A 12757-nucleotide genomic window follows, 5' to 3' on the forward strand; every position below is an offset into this window, starting at 1 on the left:
TCAAACGCATGTGCCCGTCCGAGAGGTTTTCCCGGCGGCTAATGTCTTGTCATGTTCATGTACTAAAACCCTGGAATTCTGCATGGAATTTGGTAGATATAAAAGTTGCATTGTTGCAGATAAACTCAATTCTGGAATTATGGCTATTGAAAATGGCTCTATGAAAAATAAAAACATTAAAATCCCAAAATAAAATAATGTTATTTTACCGCATCATCACATTTTCGGATTTATATCTACAACAAAATTATTACTTAATATTAGCGGTCAATTTCAGTTAAAAAATGTTTATTATTTCGGGGCCTACGACACCCTTAATCCGGCCCTGGTCAGAGATGGCATTGTAACATTTTATTTAAGCCTTTGCTGATCTCTTTGTCAACAACTTCATACATTCTTTTTAGCATAACTTAAATTTATTTGCTGAGGCTTCTGTGGGTGAGAGTGGTTGAATCCAGGAAAAGTGTAAATGAGAGCATTAAATGTCACAAAGTATTTGATCTGAGTTTTTTGTATATCAGCTATTTTGAAAACATGTTTTGAGTCTAAAATAGGTGTCTGTTTACTGTTTATCAAATCATTTTTGAGAATTGCCTGAGAATGCCATTGTCAATAGAATAATACCTATTTATTTGTTTTCTGGCTATTATTTCTAGTTATTTGCTTGTGATAAATATTCTAGGGCACTTTACTAAAAGTCTTTAGTCTCATCTTTTTTTTTTTTTTTTTTTTTTTTTTTTGCCTGGAAATGAATGAGATACTTTTGCCATCAGAAGCAAACTATTTAGTAAAAATGCTTCTATACTGAAAAAGAAGAACTTGCATAGATCGCCATAGAAATTTATGGAAATTTTTATTATTCATAATCTATGCTGTTTTGAGAGAAGTTTCCCCTACCCATAATTTTAAATCTAATTTGATTTTGACCACATTTTGCAGCAATTTGTAGATTGTTAGTTATACATTTATACATTTCTTTTTTTTAATTTGCTCTAAAAGTAGCATGCTTTTTAATATTATATATTTTTCATTCTGTAACATTTTCTGTTCAAAAATAAAATGTAGAAACAAATGGAAATTTTAAAACTGAATATGTTTTAGTTTGAATTTTATTCAACTATAATGAGTTTAATTTAAATTATTTGTAGTTATTCATGTATTTTTATTCAATTTTTTTTAAGTAAAATGAAGCTTTCAAATTGTAAGTTATTTTTATGTTTTATTATTTACTTATTACTTTTGCTTATAGCTTTTAGATCTAATGCATACTCTTCATACTCGAGCGGCCTCAATATGCAATCCACCTGAAGGATCGGACGATAACAATGGTTCAAAATCAAAGCCTAATCTCTGGAGTGACTGTTGGTGTCCCCTTCTACAAGGTATTCCATTACATTTGCTATTTTTGCTCAGATAATTCAAACATTTTATTAAATACTCTTTAAGATATAATTTGTGTGTAAAGCATATTTCTTTTTAATGCCATTCAACTTCTTGTTGATTGAAAACTTAAACCTAATAGGACTGATGAAAGTTTCTATTTTTAACTTGACTGACTGAAGATATATCTTAATATCAGAATAAAATAGATGACTGAGGCAAGACCATCTTATACTCAATGCCTGCCAGTGTGGAAATATTCTTTTGTGTTTTCGGTGGCCTCCATGAAATTTCTACTGATTGCAAGATGGCACTACTATTCCGCTATGCTTTGCGACGTTAGCAATGAGCAGAATGGTGCTCAAGACAAATAATTGTCTTGTTATATGCAAAATTTAAAAACAATTAATCTGTAGTAGTCAGAAATTATATATTTATTTTTAATAAAAGATATTTTTATTTAGAAAGAAAGCATGAAATTTCAAATTATTCCATTTTTCTTTTTTCATATATAACCATCAGCTACTTGATTTTGATTTTAATTCCTGCTTGCATCTAAATATATGCTATTTTAATTCTATTTATTAGAGTTACCTATTCTTATTTAAGGGTAATTTAGAGCACATGTTTTACTTTTAAATTATTTGTATAGTACGAAGTTAGCAGGTAGCTTCAGAACATAAACTATTTCAGTGCAAAATTTTCATCGTATTAATATCAGTTGTCCTGTGCAACGAAATAATTTAGAGCCACTATTAAATTGTAATTAAGAAATTAATAAATGATGATCTAAAATTTGTGAATACATAAGAGAAAAAGTATTTCTAAAAGAGATTTGGTTTTAGGTACTTAAGATTTTTTCATTAATATAAATTAATTTCATTAATATAAAATACTTTTTTAGGAAATATTAAAAAATAAAATTTTAAATGATGCAGATTTAGGGCTATGAAGAGTGAACGCAACATTACAGATATTCAAAATAATACCAAGTGTTTCAATATCACCAACAGCATATAATAATGACATACAAGACATTAATCACAATGAATCTTATATAAAATGTTAAGCCTGTTAGCGATGAATACCAAGTATTTCAATATCACCTACAGCATATAATAACAGCATGTATGACATTAATCAAAATGAATCATATACTCCCTCTGTCCCAACTTAGTTGCTACATTTGAGGACTGATTATTGATACTGAAGATTTTATGATTTTGTTTGCAGATTTTCCAGAAATTTCAGGGTGCTATGTTATCAATCAACAACAACTTCACTTACCAAGCATTCCCTCCTTAAATCAGACTAAATTAGTTTCAAAAATCCAGCTTTTGCGCACCCTTAAGCCACGCCCCATTTTGTAAAGACATCAGTAATCGCTTAAAATCTTCAGGCTAATTAAATGTAAATTCAGTTATCTGTTTTGTCTATACGAGCCAGTTTTCCTTAGAAATTCTTCCACGAAGGCATCCCTCACCTTAGGCAGACAGAATGAGGCTTTAACTTAATCACGATCTTTCTGAAATACGGGTGGTATAGTCCTTGCAAAATGGAGCATGGCTTAAGAGCGTGCGAACCCTCTAAATTTCCGTTGATAAAATTGTCCCAAAATAAGTGCTACATTTGTAGAAAGTAAAAACTGAGAATGAAAACGTAGTATACAGCATTTTATTCCTTGTAGTACACCTTATAATTTTATTGATATCCATCTACTAAACTGCATCGAAAGTTATTTATGACTCCACCTTCTTGAAATGTAGCACCTAATTTGGGACAAAACTTTCGACCTAAGTGTAGCAACTAGTTTGGGACGGAGGGAATATAAAATTTTGAGGCTGCTAGTGTTGAATACTATGAAAATATGCTGTCAATATAAAATATGCTGTCAATGATATTGAAATACTTGAAGTATTTCAATATCATTGACAGCATATTTTAAAAAATAAAGCCATATATATATATGGATTCGACATGACTCTGTATTACTTCAAGTGCAACCGCAAAACACTCAACCATATAGACACAAATTCATGCATAGCATATTGATACATCACACTAATTAAAATTTGATATGCGCTTTAAATTTTTGAGGCTAGTACAGACAGCATTCAAATGCTTCTGGATCAAAGATAACAAATACGAGGGCTAAAAAGTAATAAATTTCGTAAAAAAAAGCTAACACAATTAGCATTTCTTATAATATATATATATGTGTGTGTGTGTGTGTGTGTGTGTGTGATAGGTTAAAGTATCATTTATGCAGAAAACAGAGATTGTCTCTAGTAAAGTATGATAAAGTAAAGTACAATATGATAAAAAAAATGTATGATATTTTTATTTTGGAAAGACGAAAAAATGACATGAAGCTGGACATGCGTACACACACATATTAAGAAGTTTGTTTATATACAAAAGCTGAGCAAAAGAAACATAGCAAAAGAATTTTAAAGCTTTAAAATTTTACATGATGATGGCTTTTGTTTAAGAAATTTTGTATTATGTATTTGTATTAAATCTGGATTACATGAAACTGATGGAAATGCTATCCGTCCAACAGTTATATATTGTGAATAATTATTTAAATACAATCGTAAACATTTTTTTTAAAAGGAAGAAAACTTTGCAGTATAGTATGCAACAATATACCATCCTATTAGTTACAGCGGCCAATTTTTAACAAAATACACTGACAAATAATTGTCTCTCAAAAATACTCCAAAGTCAATAAGGATTCATTAAAACTTCAAGTTGTTTAATAAAACACATTTATTACACATAAGCACATCAAAACTTAATATGTGCATCTTTAAATATCACAAAAAGATTACTTTTCTTCTTATATCTCAAATACACAGCATAAATTACTCTTAAAATAAAAAAGAATAGAACAGACTTAGCAATATTCTACTATTGCCAGAACCTAATTAATAAAAAATCTTGCAGTTACAAACACTTCAAAAATGAAATTCAGCGTGCATTATTCAAAGATAAAAATAAAATATAAACAAAATAATAACTTATGTTTGTAACTGTTTGAAAGATACAATTTTTCACATACACTTTTTGTTAATAACGAGCCACATTACAAATAGAGAACGTATAGCAAAAGTGTAGCAGAATGTGCCACCTAGTGATGAATTTTGAACTAAAAGGATTTCTTTAAAATATAAAAAAAATTCCTAAAAAAAAAAAAAAATTATCTAATGAAAATATGCAGTTGAAATCTGCATATTAATTATTCACAGTGTAATGCTTCAAATAGACAGATCAGAAGGGTAATTATTTAAACATGAACAATTCAGGAATATGGAATATGTATTTCCTTGTTCTTGATGTTTTGAGTGTAATAACAAAAATTAAATAAAAATAAATTTAAACGCAAAATTCTTTTACAAAAAGATTTACATTTCATCTCAAACAGTCAAGAATATATCGCAGTGTGAATTCAATCCTCAAAATAACTTTAAAAAATTACAAAAATATATAAAAATAGTACAAAGTGTACATTACTGTAAAAAATAGAAACTTTTAGATTCAAATCACATCTTTTGTACAAAATAAATAAAAATACAGCAGCTGTGCTATGTTAAAAAACTAATTTCGAATTTTATAATTTTCAACAGTAACAGTGCTTGCCATTTAGGCTAAACATATGTTATGTAAACTTTTATTACTGGAAAAAAAGTGCAGCTGATTTTCTTTTTATTCTGAACTGTTATCAAAATAAATATTTGTTAGCCAAGGTTGTTAATAATAATACTTTGGCAAAAAAAAATTGGCATAAAAATAGAAGACTGGTAACTTATTCTGAAACAGAGCATGTTGAGACTGCGGTGAAAATCGAGTTTCAAGAAGCCATCCAAAATGTCTACAACATAGAAATATGAGACTTACTAAAGCTGAATTGCTTAAAGACTTTAACCTTTCCATGACTTTTTCCAGAATGCTAATTGTAATACATAATGTCAATGATGCCAATGTAAACCATTGAAATTTATCCTAGAAACATAGAAACTAAAAATGATGTGGTAAAAATCCTAAAAACTTCAAAAAGTTAAAAGTAAAATGTCAAAACTTACCTAAATTTCTTAAATAGAGCAAAGATTTTGTTAAACACAAAACATGATGCAATGAGAAGTTGGAAAAACTAGTTTTCCATTAATGGTAGAAACCATTCCCTATCAATGAAAATAGAGGTTAATAGTGGCGTTCTTGACATTGTACTTCTAAAAAATAAACTAAGCCAAGGTTGTTAATAATAATGCTTTGGCAAAAAAAAATTGGCATAAAAATAGAAGACTGGTAACTTATTCTGAAACAGAGCATGTTGAGACTGCGGTGAAAATCGAGTTTCAAGAAGCTATCCAAAATGTCTAAAACATAGAAATATGAGACTTACTAAAGCTGAATTGCTTAAAGACTTTAACCTTTCCATGACTTTTTCCAGAATGCTAATTGTAATACATAATGTCAATGATGCCAATGTAAACCATTGAAATTTATCCTAGAAACATAGAAACTAAAAATACCGAAGATTAAACAAACTTCAAAGTATCAGTGCCAAATATTAAACGAAGAAATTTACTATGCCATTATTCCACCATAATTTAATGCTTTTAGGTTTATTTAATAAAGAAAGTCTTTAACTTTGCACATTTTTCATTGAATAATTTACATATTTGGTTTGAAATATTTACTTCACATTACTAATTTGACAATTTCAGTTCCTCACAAAAAAACCTCAAACTCATAAAACTGAAAAAAGGCCATTTTTTTCCAGACAAAACTATTTGATATACCATTAATTAAAAATTTTCGCATCATATATACAAATGTTGGTAAAGATAGCGTGTGTATTACATTGTTGAATCCAAATTTTTAAAAAGCCAGCTTTTGTTAGAAATATTGATTTCAAATTGGCATTTGTAGAAATGCTTAAATTTAAAATTTTATACCTGATTTCATTTTTACGTGAATCCTTAAACTAATGATCTTTCATAAGCTGATAAAGGGTAGGTTACTTTTAGCTTTATTTATTAAGGCAAAGTGAACGGAGGGCTATCTGCATACTGAGAGGATGACTTCATTAAGGACTTTTTAAGGGAAACTGGCTTGAATCTATGTTACACACGGAGAAAGCCACAAAAATCAATCTTGCAGACTATCCATTTGCTGATATTCAATTCTAAGTTGAACTGTCAGCTTTCAGCAACGCATGCCACTTGGCAACTTTGTGGGCTCAGCCGAAAAAGGTCTTATGTCATGTAATTTTGACATTGGTTTTAAGGCTAGTTTGTATATTACAGTTAATTTCTCCCCAGAAAGAGTGACAAGAATCAGCATACTAATTTAACCTTTCTAAGTAAAGGGTTTGTATAAAAATTTTAATTTTATGTATTTTTACTGAATGGCCTCACATAACTGAAATTACCACAGACTGAGGATATATCTTATTGAACCTTCTGAGCCATCTATATATTGCATTCAAAACTATTTGTTATTATACCTTTAAATACAAAAGTATGTACTTTAAAACAATTTTATATAATTAAGATAGTATAATATGTTTTTGATGAAAAAGAATCAAAAGATAGAGTGGGTGAATCATTTTGGAATTATAATTAAGAAAATATCACATAATTATGGCCTTCTGGGGAACTTAAGGGTTTGAGAGCCAAATGCGTGACCACTTAGAGAGTTAATAAATTTCTTAAACTGGAACTTTGCCTTCATAATCTATTCATATTTTGAATATTTAAATGTTTCAAATGAAGATTAAATTAGTCTACACATACATACCATGTTTTCTGCATTTTGTTCTGCAACAAAATTTCTTCGTTTGTTTATCTAAACATTACTTTAATCTGCTAGCTTAAAGTTAAAAAAATTAAATGGCTTTAAAATATTTTTATAATTGTGTGATTAGAATGAGTTTTGTTATTTTTTGAAAAATTTTACAAAACCTACTAATAAACTGCAGAGAGTAAACAAAAGTTAACAATGAATTAAATCTAATAAGCTATATTTCTGTTCAATTTTTGTTTCTTGAATAAGTAACATGTTTTCTTTTTGAAGGATAGTTTGTTTTTGCTGTATGTATAACATTAAGAAACAACATCAGTGATTAAAAATCATATTTAGTTAGGTATTTTGATGTAACTGTATTTCTTCAAAAATAATTTATTTGCTGTACTGGGTCTTCACTTCTGGAATCCAACTTTTATTTTCTCACATGAATGTATTTTTTTCTAAATTTTATTTTACATTGTTTGGTACTTTCTTTTTAAAACAGCCACCACAATAATTCACCAGAAATGGCAAACGTGTTTGACCGCTAATGTATCATATAATCATGTTTAATGTGTACATTGCCAAATTTGTTCAATTCTGTGGTGTTTGTTAATCAAAAACAGATAACTGTGTCCATGAGGAGAATAATAGTAATCTATCATCTAATCCTTATTTAGTAATTCAAATTTGTATTTTAATTTATAGTTTTAATTGTTTTCTGTTGATATGCTGATAATATTTGCCAATAAATATTTATATGGCAACAATATATAGGATGAGAAAAAATGATATTTCATTCTCCCCATGCATGCAGCTATCCATTTTCACTTAAAAAATAAATAAATAAAAAATCAAAGAATCGCACAGATTCAGCATCACACATAAGCTTGGCATTATACTTGTTAAATATTATACACATTATATTATATGACTGCAGTTTTCATTTTTACAGGTGCTGTAGTGTTTTCTAGTTTTTGTCAAATTAATATTAAATGCTATTATAACTCATGCGATGGCCACTTAACTCAAGGTTAAACTTAGAACAGGATGTAGATATATACAGAGAGAAATAAATTTGTATGCGATTTTTTTAAGCTTTTGATGATCTAATTATATTTATTTTTAAATAGTTATATACATACATATATATACAGGATGTCTATAATTAAAGGACCCTATTTCAAACCTTCCTACAAGCAAAATCAGTGATCGGAAAATTGCAAACTTTTGTGGCAAACTTAATGAAGGGATAAGAATTCCTTTCAGCAGAAAAAGAGTTAGTTACAAATAGCAATCGCCGAAGGGCATTTTACTTTGAAAAACTTGTAGTTAAAATGTAAATTTTTATTGACACCATGCAGCAGCTGTTATAAAACGTAGAAACACTCTTGGAGACTGTTTTCAATGTGGTTGTTGTTCACAATGACGATAAATTCATGAGATTGTACTTTGTTGGTAAAATTATTTTACCAAAACAGTAGCTGCTCTATGAAAATTTTGGATTTTGAAGAGGATTGCAAGAGGTCCTTTGAATGTTAAAAACCTTCGGAAAATGCAAACAATTCGAAGAAAGACTATTGTTTTCTGTCTTCATCCTGGAAGAGGTAAAAAAACTTGTCTACAGAATCAGTATAGGAGGTTGCACTTCAGGTCTTAGAGGACACAGCTTCAAACTTTCAGGCTAGCATCAGTGTCTGGCGTATTTCAGAGATACTGGATAAACCACGTTCAGCTGTCCATAAGTTCTTCAGAATATCCTCCAATATTATTCTTGCAAACTTTTACTAGTGCATCCAGTTGCTTCCACATGATTTTGACACTTTATTCCAGTTTTCACTTCAGTATTTTTGCTTGCTTTGAAGTCAATACAGAATGGCATTGGAATATTCTTCTCTGGACAGACAAAGTGCATTTTCATTTAAGCGATACATTGAATACTCACGACTGCCAAATTTGGGAATCAGAAAAACTATGACCGGTCTTAGAGTTTCCATTGCATTCATCAAAAGTGACGGTATGATGTGGATTTTCTGCGTCATTTATTCTCGGCTCATACTTCTTTGAGGGGCTAAGTTCCACAAGTCCAGTGACATGCTGCATCACTGGGAAGCAATATGCATCACTGTTACAAAATTTGTAAAACTATTGTAAAGATTGTGGCTTTATTTTTAATTTATTAATTTAATGCCCTCTGGTGACACTGTTTATAACTGCTTTTTTTTTTTCGCTGAAAGAAATTCTTTTCCCTTCATGAAGTCTGCCACAAAATTTCACAATTTTCATATCACTGGTTTTGCTTGTAGGCAGCTTTAAAATAGGTTTCTTTAATTATAGACACCCTGTATATATCATGTTTATTGTTTATTCTTTCCAATTTATATAGATGAAAAAAATTATTTGCAATAAATGATACAGAATTGTATTTTAGCCTTTTCCCCTTTAGTCAATAAGCATCTTTGAAGAAACAATATGCATTTGTTTCGTCTTTGGTTGGCGCCAGAATGGCAAGCAGAGACTCTCCTTGCATTCTGGTGCAGTTGTTATTTAGTCGTAATATCGACGCAAGCAAACGCTAAAATAATTTCATATTTGTATACCTTAACACGTTGAGCGCGGCGCCGAATTTGCTGTCCTTTCCGTTCAGCCGACAGCGAGCTAAGCCGTATTTTTGTTTAGAATGTTTCAATACATTTCATTTAAACTAAATTTGATCGCATTTTCATTGAGACATTTTCTTATGTAATTCAAATTGTTAAATTTCTATTTTTTTTTTTTTTTTTTTTTTTTTTAATAACCAGTAGAACTATGGGAATATTTCTTTTCATATTTTATCTAGAACTCTAAGATAGAATCCTCTAAGCGAAGTAATTTTATCTTCTTCCCTCTTCATTAAAATAACTAATTAAAAGTGTAATTTGTCATGTATTTTAATTGTTTAAAATATAATTGTTCATATTGCTATTATATCAGATTTCTGAAATTTAATGCTCCTGTTTTTTTCCTCCTGTATATGTAAACCATATAGTGTTAAACCCCTTTCTAAGAGCTATAATCTATATAAATATTAAGCTTAGTAGAATGTATTAATAAGTTATGTATAATAAAATATTTGTACTCCATGTTCTCTCTTTTTTTTAAACAGCCGTATTATTACTTATAGGATAATGTGTAAACTCAGGCTCTTATTCTTATTTTTTATTTCATAAAATTGTTTTTCTTTATTAAAAGTTAAACTTAATGCATTCTGAAATTCTGAACTACATTCTTCTTTGTCTTTCAGGTATTGCTCGTCTCTGTTGTGATCCTAGAAGGGCTTTAAGAACATCCGCATTAACTCTGTTACCACGGGCGCTGCTGGTCCATGATCTTCAGACACTTACACCTTTAGAGTGGGAGTCTTGTTTTAACAAAGTATGCATATATATTATGATACAAAATTATTAGTCTGAAAATTTCAGAATAGTGTTTTTATATTTAATTTGTATTTTGATGTTATAAAAATCTTATTTGCATATTTTGCTAAACTTAGTTTAAAAATACTTAATGTTATGGATTATATTTAAAACAGGATGGATTTTTCGTATAAACAGAAAAGCATGCTATCCAGCTGGAATTTAAGTTTGCAGTTTTTTTTTTTTTTTTTTTTTTTTTTTTTTTTTTTTTTTACATTATTGTAATACTAGAATATTTGAGCTATTTTCAGAAATTAACTGAACATTTTCTCTAATCGTTAAGTAGTAGTTTAAGAAAACCTCCAAAAATCACACATGCAAAGAAATTAGATCTTTCCTCTCTAAATGGATGTATATAAAAATTAATCTCTGTTTCATGATAATTTAGTCAAAGCTGTAATAGTCTGGATTTAATATGACTCCAAATAGGATTTGGAACAAGAATAATAGTTGTCTGAAGAGTCAAATTTTGCACAACCGATATTTAAGTGAAGTTCCACTTATTGTTTAACGGGCATTCTCCATAAAATCTAATCTTGGCATTGATTTGCTTTCTTTATTTTATTACATAATATGCAGTTACTGAAATTTACTATTTGTTCATTTCTTCCATAAGTAATATAATCTACATTCCAAAATTTTCATTACTTCCACACATTTTTAATGACGCAAAACAAATAGTCATAATTATAATCCATACAAGTGACTGTCTAAACTTACATCCAACAGGAATGTGAGTAAGCACTAGAAAGATGTGAAGACCATTTGTGAAATGAAGGATGTATTGGATCCCTTGTGTGCTAAAATAATCATAACACAGTTGTGTTCATTTCAAAACTGAATATACAAAATCTTTGAAAAGAAGTTATTAAATATTGCAGGATGTTATGAACAAAATTACTCAAAAGAATTAATGAAACATGTGTGTAGGAGTCCTTGGGATCCAATAACAAGGTGACATTAATGAATTTTCTATAAAATGGGGCTGCTGTAAGTAAAAGGGACTTCCAGAAGCTTTTACTTGATTCTTGCTGCGATCAGGTGTGAACTTATCATGCATTATATTATAATTGTATGCAGTGAACAGTTTCATCCTTTTTTATGAACTGTATTGAAAAAAAAAAAAATTTCATGAATTATCTCCTCTTTGAAAAATTTGTCTTCGAGTCTGATGAGAAACTGCAGCAATTCATCTTTGAATCAGAATTTTAAATCCTCAAAACCATTTAAAAAATAATAACATTAAAAAGTGTAAAATGTATTAAGAATTAAATGGTTCTGTAATAACTGTATAACATGGCATTAAAAATATGTTTCATTAATTCCAGTAGATGTGCAAGTGTTGTTGATTATCAATTTTTTATATTTGAAATTAAATGCTTTTTGATTTATATAAGCATTAAAAATACTTATTACATAATACACATGCATTATTAAAAAAGAAAGTAAAAATATAAAATATTAATAATGGCATTTATTGTTTTTAAATTTTTCAGTTTGTTAATTAACAAGAGATTCATTAAATTCAAAAGATAAATATAAGATCTTATGCTTTGCTGAGTGACAGCATTCTAAGAATTGGATATATGAAATCTTGTGTTAAATAAAAAATTTTGTTTCACATAATAGCCATATTTGCTAAGCACTGGTTTTAGATTCTTTCCATTCTACTCTTCTGTCAATTTTCAAGGCATAATAGTATCTGGCTTTTCTTCTTTCTTTCTTTTTTATTTATTTATTTATTAGTATAAGATTTTAATGTAAGTGAAAACAATACACATTTTTCAGAGGGGTTGTGAACCTCAGTATTATGCTGGAAATAGATGATTATTCCATGCAGGGATACTTAATGTGCAGTATTAGAAATAAACATTTTTAATTACATTGATGCTTAAATTATTAATGAGCAATATATAGTTTAAATTTAAGATTTTCTGCAACTTAAAGAAAATAGCTTTTTAGAACTTTTACTTTATTTTGCCATGTAGTTGGTAAATGAAAGATCAACATTGGATGCTTAGGTAATTTGTTTTTCATCGTTACATTAGATACTTGTGTAATATATTTTTCATCATCAAAACAATAACTGTACTTCTTAATAATTATTTATTTTATTTTTTTAAAATTGT

The 12757-nt window shown here is 28.7% G+C and overlaps 1 protein-coding gene across 2 annotated transcripts in view; it reads left to right on the forward strand.

Moving 5' to 3' along the window:
• Nucleotides 1-12757, forward strand: part of garz (Sec7 domain-containing protein garz) — a 138426-nt gene that overhangs the window by 110249 nt on the left and 15420 nt on the right. For both annotated transcript variants that reach the window (XM_035357268.2, XM_035357341.2), the window contains exons 28-29: nt 1250-1382; nt 10457-10587. In XM_035357268.2, the coding sequence (XP_035213159.2) occupies nt 1250-1382; nt 10457-10587 (264 nt within the window). The remainder of the gene's footprint in view (nt 1-1249; nt 1383-10456; nt 10588-12757) is intronic.

Source organism: Stegodyphus dumicola, chromosome 3, assembly GCF_044657685.1.
Source record: "Stegodyphus dumicola isolate Sdum_Otavi_A_Nest chromosome 3, ASM4465768v1".
In the NCBI taxonomy this organism is placed as follows: domain Eukaryota; kingdom Metazoa; phylum Arthropoda; class Arachnida; order Araneae; family Eresidae; genus Stegodyphus; species Stegodyphus dumicola.